The sequence below is a fragment of the Talpa europaea genome, assembly GCF_964194135.1.
Source record: "Talpa europaea genome assembly, chromosome: 8".
NCBI lineage: Eukaryota > Metazoa > Chordata > Mammalia > Eulipotyphla > Talpidae > Talpa > Talpa europaea.
In genome coordinates, this window is record NC_140075.1 from 33123920 (window position 1) to 33138750 (window position 14831).

Below are 14831 nucleotides of genomic sequence, written 5' to 3' on the forward strand. Positions count from 1 at the left end.
TTTTTTTTTTTTTTTTTTTTTTTAATTTTTATTTTTTTTTTTATAAATTTTATTGTTATATTCCCCATACAATTGCAGCCCCCCATTCTGACCCCAATCCCTCCCCTCCCGCCCCCGCCCCCCTAAAAGTGTCTCTGGTTCATAGTTTTTTGTTGATTTTGATTTTCACTTTCTTATAGTTATTCATTTTCCTGGTCCCTTATTTAAGTTTTCTAGATTCCTGCTATGAGTGAGACCATCCGGTATTTTTCTTTTTCTTTTTGGCTTATTTCGCTGAGCATGATCCCTTCCAGCGCCATCCATGTTGCTGCAAATTGCATGTGTTTATCTTTTTTGAATGCTGAGTAATATTCCATGGTATATATGTACCACATCTTCTTGATCCAGTCATCTATTTTTGGGCATTTGGGTTGTTTCCAAAGCTTAGCTATTGTAAACAGTGCTGCTATAAACATAGGGGTGCAGGTGTTCTTTGGAATTGATGTTTCTGTGTCCTTTGGGTAAATACCTAGGAGTGGAATTGCTGGGTCATATGGAAGCTCTATGTTTAGTAGGTCCAGAAATCTTCACACAGCTTTCCACAGTGGTTGGACCAGTTTGCACTCCCACCAACAGTGCAGAAGAGTTCCTTTTTCTCCACACCCTCGCCAACATTTGTTGTTGCTAGTTTTTTTAATATGTGCCATTCTCACTGGTGTAAGATGGTATCTCATGGTAGTTTTGATTTGCATTTCCCTGATGGCAAGTGATGTTGAACATTTTTTCATATGCCTGTTGGCCATTTGCTGAATATGCACAACTTTCAATAGGGGAATATGTGGATACTAATTTTTATTATAAAAAAATCAAGATGGAGGGCCTCCCTGGTGGCACAGGTGGTTGAGCACAGCGCTGTGAAGCTGTCCGCAACCTCTGCAGCATGGGTTGGATCCGGCCAGCTGGGGAGATACCCAAATGGTGCAGCAGACCTCTCCTGTCTCGCCTGCTGCTCCCCTCAGCAGTATATTTCAGTCAGTCAGCCTGTTCTGCTCCCCGCTCTGTCTCTAGTGAATCCTCTCATCCTCCTGCGTATCTGGCTTGTACCCCGGTTTTTGTATACATGAATAAATAAAATCTTTTTTTTTTAAAAAAAAAAAGAAATTATGATGGAGTAGGGGATTCTGGACAGCAGAGTAGGAAGCACCAGGAATCTGTCTTACCACCTAAACAACAATGGTACTGAACAAGTCTTTCTGATTTAACTATTTTGGAACTGTGGAGTTATTAAAGGGTTGCAGCTTCCAGAGGAACACTCGCAGGATAAAATACAGTTAACTTCAGTCAGTTTTAGTGCTTAGCACAGTACAACTTCCCATCCCCAACCATCAGGGTTGTGGCAGGCAGCTGTGTACTGTTCCTGGAGCATCTGGAACATAGCTGCAGGATCAGGTGGGCAAAAAAGACCCTGCCTTCCAAATACCAGGAATCTGGGCTCTGATGCTAACTGCTGCATATGATCACAAAGGTGCAGACAAAGAAGTGGGTGGCCATTGTTGCTGCACCTTCCCACTTATTACAAGTGCCTCCACATCCAGCTTAAGTGATTTCCAGGCGACTTAAAGAGCTAGAATCCCATCATCCCACCTCAACCCCTGCTTCATTTTTCTCTTTATTCCCTTTTTGGGATTTAGACACTGAAGATTACGCTAGTCAAAAATGACACACACAGGAAAAAATTAGAAAGTGACTATGCATGCCCAGGAAAGCCTCGGGAAAGACCTGAAAATATTTTAGGTTTTACACCTCAGGCTGATCCTCAGCACAGAGGCAGCCTACAAATCAAAAATGCAAAACCAATAGACAAAGAATAAGAAGAAACAGAAAAACCTAGGAAAAGAAAATAATCTGATTTCTAGTTACCAAGTTATTAGATTCAAATGTCCAGTTTCCTCAAAAACAAAACATGGCATACAAAACTATGACCCATTCAAAGAAAAATTAACAGAAAGTTTCCCTGAAAAAGACCTGAGAAGATTTGCTAGACAAAGACTCTAAACTGCCTTAAATATCCTCAGAGAGCTAAAGAAAGGTATGGAGAGGGCCTCCCTGGTGGCGCAGCGGTTGAGCGCTGGGTTGCGAAGCTGCCCGCAGCCTCTGCAGCGCCGGTTCGATCCCTGGCCACCGGGTGAGGGTCCCACATGGCGTGCAGACCTCTCCTGCTGCCCGCTGCTCCCCTCAGCAGTGTACTTTGGTCCTTCTGCCTGCTCTGCTCCCCGCTCTTGCTCTGGTGAATTCTGTCACCCTCCCGCGCTTCTGACTGTACCCAGTGCTTGTATAAATAAATAAAAATAAATCTTTAAAAAAAAAAAAGAAAAAGGTATGGAGAAAGTCCAGCTTCCGTGTATAAACGAAATGTCATTCTAATTCAACCACAGCTTTTGCTTTGTTGTATTTTGTTGATATGATACATTGTTTTTTTTCATTGCTTTTTGGATAGTTTATAATTTCTTGGGTTTTTTTTAAAGATTTATTTATGCATACAAGAGCTAGGGTACAGGCCAGAGATGCAGGGGAGTGAGAAGATCCACCAGAGACAAAGCGGGGAACAGAACAGGCAGACCGAAACACACTGCTGAGGGGAGCAGTGGGCGAGACAGGAGAGGTCTGCTGCACCATATGGATAGCTCCCTGACTGGGCATCAAACTCGTGCTGCAGTGGCTGTGGATAGCTTCACAGGTTGCATCTTAACCCCTTGTGCCACCAGGGAGGCCCTATTCTCATTTTCTTGATGAGGAGAAAGGAAATGTGATTTACACTAGGTCACACAGCTGGTAAGTGCTGATATCTATAGAGACCCAGACCTGACTCAGAATTCAGTGGGCTTCTGTTGTTTTTTTTTTCTTTATGTGTTTTTGTGAATTAAAATTTCCTCTTTAGAGAAGAAGAAAGTGCATGTTTTAAAAAAATGTTTTTTCCTGAATGTTGTTAACCCTACCCCCAGTTGTCCCAAATACTTGACAGTGCATTTCCTATAAAGAAAGACATTCCCTAACATAGCCATAACACAATCTTCAAAATTAGGAAATTAAGTTGTTACATTTTATCATCTAATCCTTCGATCCCATTCAAGTTTTGCTGTTTGTTGCAGTAATATCCTTTATAGCAAAAAGATCCCGTTCAGAATCACTTGTTATAGCTAGTTGTCTTATGTCTAGTCTAATTAAGTCTGTAGTCATTCCTCAGTTTTCCCTTGATACTCAGATCTTGACACTTTGGAAGATTATGGGCCAATTATTTTGTGGGATGTTCCTAAATTTGATTATTCAGTGTTCCCTCATGATTAGATTCATATTCTGTATCTCTGGTGGGAATATCACAAAGTTGGCTTTGATTGCCTGGTTAAGGTTGCATCTGCCCGGCTTCTTCACTGTGAAAGTACTTTTCCCCCACCTTGTAATTAATATTTTGTCAAAAGATACTGTGAATCCATGTAAATATCCCGTTCCTCATCATAGGTCATTTGACATGTGGTTTCCCATTTATTTCGGTGGGATATAATGAAAATGAATAGCAGAAATGTTTAAAATGCTTAAGTGTTCCAGGAATGTAGCAACAAAAGGCAGTGCCCAAGAGCTTATATATTCTAAGTAGCAACTGTATAAAATTTGCACATTTGTATAAAGACAGAAGTACAATGAAGATATATTGTCATCGGTGATGGTTTTGGGGAAGTTCTTTAAAATTTTCCTTTTGGGATGATAGCTATTACTGATTTGGAAGTATTGATTGTACGTTAATTATAGTAAATCTACATTATGATTGTAAATACAGTTTCATGGAAGACAGAAGTAAAGGTGATAGAAATGCTTGTCCAGTTCAGCCTTTCCGCCTCTTTTTCCCCTACTAACGTGATATAAAAAGTCCGCTTGGATAAGGACTGAATGCTTCGGTCTACTCCAGATGTCCCCTAGTTCTATGCTCATGGCAGTGGCTGTGGAGTCAGAGAAATTTTAAGTGCAGACACTTTGGGAGTTTCTTGAAGCCTATGCCATGTCCAGAAATTGCAGCCCTAAGTCAGTTATTCCTCATTAAACTGGCAGGGGCAAGGGGACAAAATTACAGCCTCCCATGTCCCCCTCTTTTCTCTTTTGGCAGAAGTCCATGGGTCACTTACCTAGTCTGTAAAAGCCAACCAGAAGCTCCTGTTTTATCTGGCTTCAGAATAGTTTTTGTTTTAGGAAGAGAGAATGTCATATCACTAGAGGGTTGCCTAGTGAAAATGGGCCACTGCCACTAGCACTGTGGCTCTGTCATTCAGGCAGATATATAATAATATGTAACATGTAGCTGCTGGTCCCTATCCCTTGTGTACTCACACTCCCTTTTTCAAATAAATATAATTTTTTAAAATATTTATTTATGCATACAAGAACTGGGGTACAGGCCAGAGGTGAGGGGGGGAGATTCACCAGAGACAGAGTAGGGAGCAGAACAGGCAGAGGCACTGAAATACACTGCTAAGGGTAGCAGCAGGCGAGACAGGAGAGGTCTGCTGTGCCATGTGGGTAGCTCCCTGGCTGGCTGGGGATTGAACTCATGCTGCAGTGGCTGCAGACAGCTTCACAGTGCTGTGCTTAACCCCTTGCGCCACCAACTGTACCCAAATAAATGTAATTTGAATGAAGGAATGGGAAGAGAGATTTGTTTGGCTGTTTCTGGGGTTACTTACCTGGATGTTTGTTGTTCCTGAGGCAGGAGATCTTTAGTTTGAAGCATGAGATTTCCAAGGCTGACAGCCAAGTGTTAAGAAGTAGCAAGTGGAGATCCAGGTGGCAGGGTTTTCTGAGGGAGTAAAGGGACCCATTGTTTCACCCAGACCTCTGACTTCCTGATGGATTGAAAAGACAAGGGTACATTTTAGATTTGTGGCAACACAGTTTGGGGTCACCCTCACTTAAGAGAGAAGGCCTTTTGGGCCTCCCCGGTGGCGCAGCGGTTGAGTGCTGGGTTGCGAAGCTACCTGTGGCCTCTGCGGCGCCGGTTCGATCCCCGGCTGCTCCCCGGCCATCGGAGGAGGGTCCCACATGGCGCGCAGACCTCTCCTGCCGCCCGCTGCTGCCCTCAGCAGTGTACTTCGGTCCTTCTGCCTGCTCTGCTCCCCGCTCTGGCTCTGGTGAATTCTCTCACCCTCCCACGCTTCTGACTGTACCCAGTGCATGTATAAACCAAACAAACAAACAAATAATAAATAAATAAATAAATAAGACATGCCTCTAGAAAATTAAAAAAAAAAAAAAAAGAGAGAAGGCCTTTTTGATGGGCGCATACATCATGTGGGGCTTCAAGGCAGGAACCTCTTTCAAAGCACTCTCAAGATAATGGATCAAGTGCCAACTCTACTGTGAAGATTTCTACAACTGCCTCCTCCCATGATCACTTTTCTTCTCCAAATATGTGTATGTCACCCTTCATTCACGTTCTGCTGTGTGCAAGTACTACACTTTTTTACTGACTGTGGCCTATCTCTCCAACTGTGTGGTAAGCTCATTGTAGAGTGAGGGTGTTTTTATGTCTGTCACATCTCTCACAGCCCCTGAGCAGGGCTGAGTCCCAGTTAGAGGTTAATAAATATGCACTGCCTCAGACAAATCCTGCTTGGAACTTGCCCCCCTCTGGACTGGTGTTTTTTTCCTCCCAGAATAATGACTCTTTTATCTCTCCATTGGATATGGTGTAAGTATCAGTTGGCCTTGTTCATGTTTACCTACATTTCAAATTTTCTGTTGTAGTTTCTTTCTCCTCCTGTTCCTGGCAACTGTTTGCACACCAGTTTCCATGGTATACATGGCATGAATATATATACAGTAGGAATGAATGTGGGAAATAAGTCTGTCTGGAGTTAAAAGTATAAAATGGAGACACCAAATAGGAAATCTCATTTCATCTAGATTTGACTTCATCAAAGTCAAATATAGGCTGTTGCCTGTTTTCTCTAGAGAAATCTGCTATAAAAGATTGGGGGCAATATGTGTACTGGCAATATCTGTACTAGGACAGGACCCAATATTGGTTAACCTCTAGCCAATGAGAATGGACATGTCTGTAAACATTTATTCTGGGTAGATACTCAAAGTTGAATGGCCTGCAGTGGGATTAAGGAACTAGCTCAGGGTCTCCCTGGTGGCGCAGGGGTTAAAGACACAACACTATCAAGATTATCATCAGCCACTGTGGCATGAGTTCGATCCCCAGCCAGGGAGCTAACCCACATGGCACAGCAGACCTTTCCTGTCTTGCCTGCTGCTCCCCTCAGCAGTGTATTTCAGTAGATCTGCCTCTTTGCTCCTGGCTCTGTCTCTGGTGAATCCTCTTACCCCTCATAACTATGGCTAACACCCCAGTTCTTGTATGCATAAATAAATAAATCTTAAAAAAAAAACAAAACCAAAAGGATCTAGCTTAGAATTTGCCTGATATCCGTGAAGAATGGACAGTATTTCCTGACACTCTGTGGGGTGTTTTGACTAGGTTCAGCATCATTACATTCAAGTATTCTTAGTTATTATATTTACATCAGAATTTAAGACCTGATTTTAGAAATTATCTAGTAATAGAAAAAAAAGCCTTAAAAAGAAAGCTATACACCAAAATGTTAACAATCATTTTCTGTACATGGTAGGATTATTTTTGTTTAGCAGCATTTCTGTTGTTTTTTCCCCCCTATTTTTAATATTGATGCAGCTGAACACTGCAGGAATACTACTCACAGTAACTACTAAAATCTGGTCCTTGTCAGCAAAGATGATATCTGTCACTGCATTAATTAGTAGTTTTACTAAAAGGAAAGAAAAATTTTCTAGGATAGTTTTTTTAACAATGGAGAGAGAGGGCCTCCCTGGTGGCGCAGCGGTTGAGCGCTGGGTTGCGAAGCTGCCCGCGGTCTCTGCGGCGCCAGTTCGATCCCCGGCTGCTCCCCGGCCACCAGAGGAGGGTCCCACATGGCGCGCAGACCTCTCCTGCCGCCCGCTGCTCCCCTCAGCAGTGTACTTCGGTCCTTCGCTCTGCTCCCCGCTCTGGCTCTGGTGAATTCTCTCACCCTCCCGCGCTTCTGACTGTACCCAGTGCTTGTATAAACAAACAAACAAACAAATAAATAAAAACATGCCTCTATAAAAAAAAAATTCTTTAAAAAAAAAAACAATGGAGAGACATACTACTTTCAAGAAGTAATACTTTAAATACATTTAACAGAATACATCATAAATTTAAAGATATTTTGTCATAAATATTCTTTTAGGAACATTAACAAAAATTGCTGAATAATTTCTGTGTGTAAATCTTAGTATATAATAGCAGTTGCAGTTTATAATAGAAATGTATGAAGTCTTTCTGTGGAAAAGTTTAAGGGCCAAGAACTTCATATATTTTTGGGATAGATAGCTTCCTTCTCAGCAACGTGATTTTCATAGAATATTTATCATAGATTTAACATAGATTGGGCAAAGAGAACCCTGCCCAATTTTCAGTTTTGCTAATATAAGTGATTGACATCCAACAGTGAGGGGGGACATTGGGAAAGGGCGTGGGAGACAAGCCCAAATCTTGAACCACTCCCCAGGGTATTTGGCTCTATGCTTGAAATTTAGAAGCATTAAAAAACAAGCAAACAGAGTATAACTATTTTACTGGCCAAGAAGCATAACTGCAGCTGCTAAGACATAAACTAGGGTAGTGCAGTCTTGAGCCAGCAACTCTTATCTTGGTCACTGTCGTCACTAGCAGAATTATCTCACTTAATCTTCACAACAAACCTGTGCTGTAGAGACAGACTATTCACTTTATAGCTAAAGAAACTGAGGCTTGCAAGAGTTCACATCACTTGCCCAAGATCACAGAGCTTTAAAGTATAAGAACTACTTTCCAATTTGGAAGTATATCAGGTAGAATGAAGGGAAAGTTGATTCTAGATAGCAGGGAACCCAGGCAAAGCACACACAGAGCAGTCCAATTTTTGCACCACACTTGGTGCTTGTGTGCTGCTGTTGGACCCTCAAATCATCAACTATCCCTTTGTGTCATTCTTTTAAAATTCTAGCAGGAGCATCTTTTTGGTGAACCTCATTTCAGATGTTAGCGTTCTAGCTCCCAAGAGGTGTAAATTAGTATTTGCCTGTTTGGCTTTTATAGTAGGTGATTAAGTCCTGCTTCCCACTGAGACAGGTATAATCAGAGATTCCCCCAAATAAGAGAAGTGTTTGGACACTAGCTAGCTAGGCAACAACAGTTTAAAAGGGTAAATGCTCACCATATCAGCACTGGTGCGCAGATGTCCCTGTGGCATTCTGCTGAGGATGGCTAAACTGGCAATCTCTGCCTTCTCCAAAGGCCTGGCTGAGACCAGGCAGTACACAAAGTATTGGAGTTTTCACACTGAAGACATTTTCTGATTCACTAAAACTGATTACTACAGAGGTGAATTACTGTCAGTACCAGCCGGAAGTTGGGATCAATCTGAGGAGGGAGTATTTAGAAAAGAGACCCATAGGAAAACCCCTCTCCAGATTCAGGGTTTAACTGATCCTTAGTATGGTGTTTGGAAATGCTAAATTTGTATGATATGTTATGGGCAGTATTTCATTGTATCTTTACCTGACTAACCATATTGAATATTTTCTTATGGTGGGAAGGAAAAAGAATTAATGTGCACAGTCTTTTTTCACTAATTTGCTAACATATTTTGGCCTTCTAGACTTTCTTGACCTTCTAGGATTAGGGAGCATATTCTGTAATTATATTCAGGATCTAGCATTGTGCCCAGCATATAATAGGCAACTTTAAAAAATATTTCACTAAATGAATGAATGCATTTTTTCTAACAATCTTTTAATGAAATGGAATAAATTCTTGTGACATGGTGGGGGAATTTATGGTTATGTATGTTTGAAATAGTTTATCATTTTCTTAGATTGCAAAAGGATTCTAAATCTGTTACAGGAAGAAATGTTATAGTGACATGCTCTCTAATTTTTGTTGTTTAGGTATTCCAGGATTTGGGGACTGAAGTACTGTCTGGAGCTGCCAAAGGCTACAACATATGCCTTTTTGCCTATGGACAGACAGGCTCTGGGAAGACATATACCATGCTGGGGACCCCAGTGAGTATTAGCCTGGATTTTGCATTGTCCTTGCCACTGAGAGGTGGAACATGTTTTCCATAGTCTATCCACCTTTACAGGATTAATGGGCCCTCTTCTGTAGTGAGAATGGTTTCTCAGCACTTTTACTTGTACACTGAATGATTAGCCCTTTTTTATTAAACCCCAGAGAACCTTGGAATTTACAACTTTTGATGAAGCAGACCTCATCAGCCCTTCTAAACTTCTCATATTGTTTCCAAGTTCCAGTTGAAGCTTTTTAACACATTAGATGTGGCGAACACCTGCACTGAATCTTATGTGTTGGTTAGAGCTGTGCAGAGATGACATTACTTGTGTTAGTGCTGAGTGTTAGAAGCAGCTGAAGCAGCTACTGAAATAGGGAATGTGTAGAAGTGTGTAGGGCTTAATGAGAGTTTTCTTTTATCATTAGTAGAGTCTAGTTCCTCGGGATTACCTTAGGCCCCAACCCTCTCGTTTGTGCTGGGTCTCTGCCCGTATGGGGTGAATCAGGGAAGTGAGTGACAGATAACACTACAGAGGGGTGTTCTCTGGGACACTATTCCTTCTGGAAGATTATCCCTGCTGCTGTAAGCCCAGCTTATTTTGCCCATGTTTAATGTGGTTTCATGTATTTGAAATTTTAAAAGGAAAACCCCCACCAAACCAGGGGTATAAAGCCCTTAACCTGAGTCCAGGTTACCACCAGATCCAAAATGAAGAAGGAAGCCACTGCTCTTTAAATGTGCATTTTGGATTTTTTTAAAATGTGTCTTCTCAAATGGCAAACCTCTTATTTGTATAGGAATAGGAAGTAGGGTTTTAGGAGGGTCCACAGTTATAAAATGGATTTTTCTGAGAAGGCTAGAACCTCCATTGTATGAAAGCAGGAACTTGGGTTTGCTGGCTTCTCTCTTCCTTCTTATGGTGGTGATCTGCCTCTAATTTGGTGCTTTGCTCCAATGAGTGTCTCCTGAGAGCACTTGCAAATAAATAGTCTTCGACATACCGCCAGTGAAACTACCCAGATTGAAGGGCCTAGCACAAGCAAAGCACAGGCCTGTCCCATGCTAAGGTGGTTCTTTGGGTACTTGGGGGAGAGGTCACCATGAGTGAAAAGTAATGCATTTCTTCCTTTTATTCTCCAGGCCTCTGTTGGCTTGACACCACGGATATGTGAGGTATAGACTCTCTTTTGACTGGATCCTCTCAAAGTAGGTCTCCTTTGTATATCCCCTTCAATAAGACCCCGACCTTCTGGTTTGTGCAGGGTCTCTTCATCAGGGAGGAAGACCATGCCCCACCACCTTCCTCCTGTAGGATAAAAGTAAGGTGAGACCCTATCAGGCTCCAGGCCTAAAATGTTTCTATTTCCATTCCCAATTCTGGCACGGTCAGCTGCCTTCTCTTTGCTTCCAGAGTCATCCACAAGATGGAGAAAAACCACAGGAGAAATATCTTGCCATTCAGGGAGATGAGAAACATACTTAGGCCTTGGGTGTAGGAAACTTGGCTAATCCAAGATAAAGTTTTAACCAATCCATAATGGAAAAATTGCCATTAATTCCCTGTATTCTACTTTTTTGGTGTTCAATGCACTTTTTAAAAAAGAATTAAGATATAAATCATATACCATAGGGCCTCCCCGGTGGGGCAGTGGGTTGAGCGCAGCGCTGTGAGGCTGTCCACAGCCTCTGCAGCGATGGTTTGATTCCCGGCCCGCCAGGGAGATTCCCACATGGTGAAGCAGACCTCTCTGGTCTCGCCTGCTGCTCCCTTCAGCAGTGTACTTCGGTCCTTCTGCCTGTTTTGCTCCCTGCTCTGTCTCTGGTGAATCCTCTCACCCTCCCACACCTCTGGCCTGTACCCCAGTGCTTGTGTAAATAAATAAATCTTTAAATAAATAAATAAATCACATACCATAAAATCCATACTTTTAAAGTGTATGTTCAATGGTTCTTGTATTTATAAAGTCTAGCTATCATCACCATCTAATTCCAGAATGTTTTCATCACACCCCAAAGAATAAATGTACTTTTTTAAAAAATATATGTTATATAATTCTTACATCTTAAGTAACATGTTGGTGAATGTGTTTGTCTGTGGAATCTGGCAACCACTGTTCTGAGTGGCAGCTGGGATTCTGGTGTCCATACATGAGAAGGTTAGGGAAAAGCAATTTGTGAGAAGAGTGGGCACAGAGTTCAGATTTGAACTGGAGCCTTTTCCCCCTTTTCTTGCTTTTGTTGTTATTCATGGGTTTTTGACTGCTAGCACCATAGGCAGCATTCGTGTTCTGGTGCGGAAGACCTTTCTATGAGAAGTCTTCTTTCTGTTTTTTAACAAAAGTTTTACTGATTTTAACAAGGAACTGTAACTGTAATATTTTTTAAAAGATTTATTATTTGCATACGCGAGCTGGGGTGTAGGCCAGATGTGCTGGGGTTGGGCGGGGGTAGAGGATTGACCAGAGACAGAGTAGGGAGCAAAACAGGCAGATCTACTGAAATACACTGCTGAGGGGAGCAGCGGGTGAGACAGGAGAGGTCTGCTGCACCATGTGGGTCACCTCCCAGGCAGACTGGGGAATAGAACTCATTCTGCAGTGGCTAACAATAGATTGACAGCGCTGTGTTTAACCCCTGCACCACCAGGGAGGCCCCTGTAATATTATTTTTAAAAAGAATAAAATGCCAGTGGATATCTATAAGATAGAGCATACCTTATATGAATCCCAGCATATGAAACAACTAAAATGGGAATTGTCCTACTTAAACTAGGGGTGGGGACCAGAACCTGTCTCACCTAGCTTCCCTCATTGTTTGACTGAAGCCTCTGAGATGATTTCACAAAGCAAGAGTTCAAAAATCACATTTGAAGAAACAGGCTTGTAGATTCTTTGCTGTGGCTGCCTGATCAAGGCACGGGATAATCGCAGCATACCCTGAAACCATGAGGAAATAGCCTCTTAAAAGCTACACTTGATTCAACACTGACAGTCTACACCTAAAAGTGTTAAGTGATGACAGCCACTGCTAAGCACCCTGTGACATATGCAGAAACAGACTCAAGGGGGAGCCCTGGCTTTATTAAAGTCTTGAATATCAGGTTAGAGGTAGAATTTGAATAAGAATTAGGACCTTCTAGTTCTTGGCTTATTGTTTTTCCTTTTTTTTTTTCTTTCAAAATCTGATTTTACATTGTCATTTTTCAAAATCTAATTTTTAAAAGACATTGCCATTTTTCAAAATCTAATTGCCTGCCTTTTTCTGCATGTCCCTAGTTTCCTAGAAATCTATAATGAACGAGTGCGGGATCTGCTGAAGCAATCTGATCCAAAAAGATCCTATACCCTGCGGGTCAGGGAGCACCCAGAGATGGGACCCTACGTACAAGGTGAGCCATTTTGGCCCTGCAGGTCTGATTCCAAACTGAAACCTGGAAAGGTCTTGTGATGGTCAGTAATTCATAAAACAAATGTATGAGTACTTTCTAAGTGCCAGCCCCTATTACAGCAGGCACTGACTATAAGCCAATAAATAGAAATGACAGTCCTGCCATCATAGGTAAGCATAAAATCTAGTCATAAAACTTAATTTCAAGTTATGATGAAGGCTAATAAAAGACAAACACAATAATAGAAAAGAACATTGGATGGGGTGGGTGACCCATCTACATGGGGCAGTCAGGAAAAGCTGCTCTGAATAGGTTACATCTGAAGCTGAAACTGAGGGGATTTAGGAGACAGTCGTGTGAAGAATGGTGAAGTAAAGGGGGAAAGTTTCAGATTTAGGGAGCAGCATGAACTAGGTATCTCAGAGATGGGTGTGGTGCTCTTAAGGATGCCGATGGGTCTAAAGCTTGGTGAGAAGAAAAGTCTCATGGAACAATGTCGGGTCAGGGGTCACAGATTCAAAGAAGAATGTACTGACTCCCATATTACCCGGTAGCCTTTGGAGTGGTGATATTCAAGAAGATGGGGAGATGTCAGACATGGTGTAGGGTTTGAGCTGCTGCTTCATCATCAAGCTCTAATATGTGGTAGCATCTGTTTTATTTCATCTGTCTAGATCTTATTATTAAGTAGGAACAGTTGGGTTCTTTTGTAGAGGAAGTTTTTATTACCCTTTCAGGTCAGTCAATAAGAAGTAACATATGAATTTTATGCTCCTAGTCCCAAAGCAAGGAGCTAATTTCACTCCTGGCAAGGAGAGGGTCATGAAAGAGGAATAACTGGTCTCTTCTCTGATCAAGCCATGACCATAAAAGACTCAGTATGTGTGCTAGTCACTGATTCTGCTACCAGTGTTTTTCCTGAATGTGCCAGCCTAAATGGCAGTCTGGGAAAAACAACAAAAATGGCATTTACTTGGTTGGGATCCAGTTGGAGTTTCCTCTGTAAAACTCAGAGGATATGCATTTTTCTGGAAAGCAACACTTTGAAAGCAGACTGTGAGTTGATACAGCATTGTCATAACTTTTCTACTTTTTCTCTTATTTTAATATGTGTGGGAACTAGACGACACCTCAGACATAGTGCAAGTGTCCTGTATATACAGATGATAAAATGCAGCCTAGAAAAAGTTAAGGGATATTTACAGAGTGATAGAGCTAGTTGGGCAAGGGTTGGAACTAGGAACCTTGCCTCGGAAGTGGGGACAGGAATGGGACAGGATCCTGTACATCAAGGAGAGCCTTTGATCAGCATAGTACCTAGAGATGTCAGTTCATGGGAGGTCAGATAGCTTGGGCCATATGTCCAATGTCAATAACAGGATCAGGCCTAAAAAATACCAGGGCTCTTTTGGATACTTTCATAGTTGAACCCTTGGTGGGAGGGATGTTTGATAAGAAGTGATATTAAACTGGTAGGAAGGCTTTTACAACTTAGGGTGAAAAATCTGTGCTTTTTCAAATCATTACAAATCCAGGAGGATGTCCCTCCATTTCTTCATGAAAGAGCCATGAACTCAGATAGCACAGAACCAACAATGGAAGCTGAGGCCCTGAATCGTCACAGTGAACTGTGTTGTTCCCATTACTGCCTCTGATAGCACTACGGAAAACTGATTTTTTTTTTTAAAAAAACGTGAAAGAGTTACACAATCTGAAGAGAAACCAGAGTATAAAAAAACTTATTTTTTAAATGTCTGCTTTATTTTTTCATTTATATTACCTGCCTACCTGTTTGTGTCCATCTGTATCCATCCATCATCCATCCTTCTATTTAGCTGTCTCCAGGTTCATACATTCTGTGAATATGGAAAGGAGCTTCTGAATTGAAACCAATTCTGCCGGAAATTACTGAGTCCTTACTAGAGTCTTAGACTGTTGAGGAAGCAATGGGAAATATGAAAATACCATAAGGCCTTACAAGAACTTGTAGTTCAGTTTGGAATTGTGAGATGAAACTTGGTGGCTGCCTAAAACTAAAGGTATAGCCTGTTACTTTCCATTTAAAAGTGTATTAATTAGATGGGCCTCCCCAGTGGCGCAGCGGTTGAGTGCTGGGTTGCGAAGCTGCCCGCAGCCTCTGCAGCGCCGGTTCGATCCCTGGCTGCTCTCCGGCCATTGGAGGAGGGTCCCACATGGCGCGCAGACCTCTCCTGCCGCCCGCTGCTCCCCTCAGCAGTGTACTTCAGTCCTTCTGCCTGCTCTGCTCCCCGCTCTGGCTCTGGTGAATTCTCTCACCCTCC

At 42.1% G+C, this 14831-nt stretch overlaps 1 protein-coding gene across 1 annotated transcript in view; it reads left to right on the plus strand.

Annotated features, from left to right (window-relative positions):
* The window catches only part of STARD9 (StAR related lipid transfer domain containing 9), a gene marked incomplete at both ends in the record, with an annotated part of 95412 nt that overhangs the window by 29472 nt on the left and 51109 nt on the right, over nucleotides 1–14831 (plus strand). Inside the window, 4 exons of the mRNA XM_084240137.1 lie at nucleotides 9019–9135; nucleotides 10284–10316; nucleotides 10406–10467; nucleotides 12419–12531. Coding sequence (XP_084096263.1) covers nucleotides 9019–9135; nucleotides 10284–10316; nucleotides 10406–10467; nucleotides 12419–12531 — 325 coding nt within the window. The remainder of the gene's footprint in view (nucleotides 1–9018; nucleotides 9136–10283; nucleotides 10317–10405; nucleotides 10468–12418; nucleotides 12532–14831) is intronic.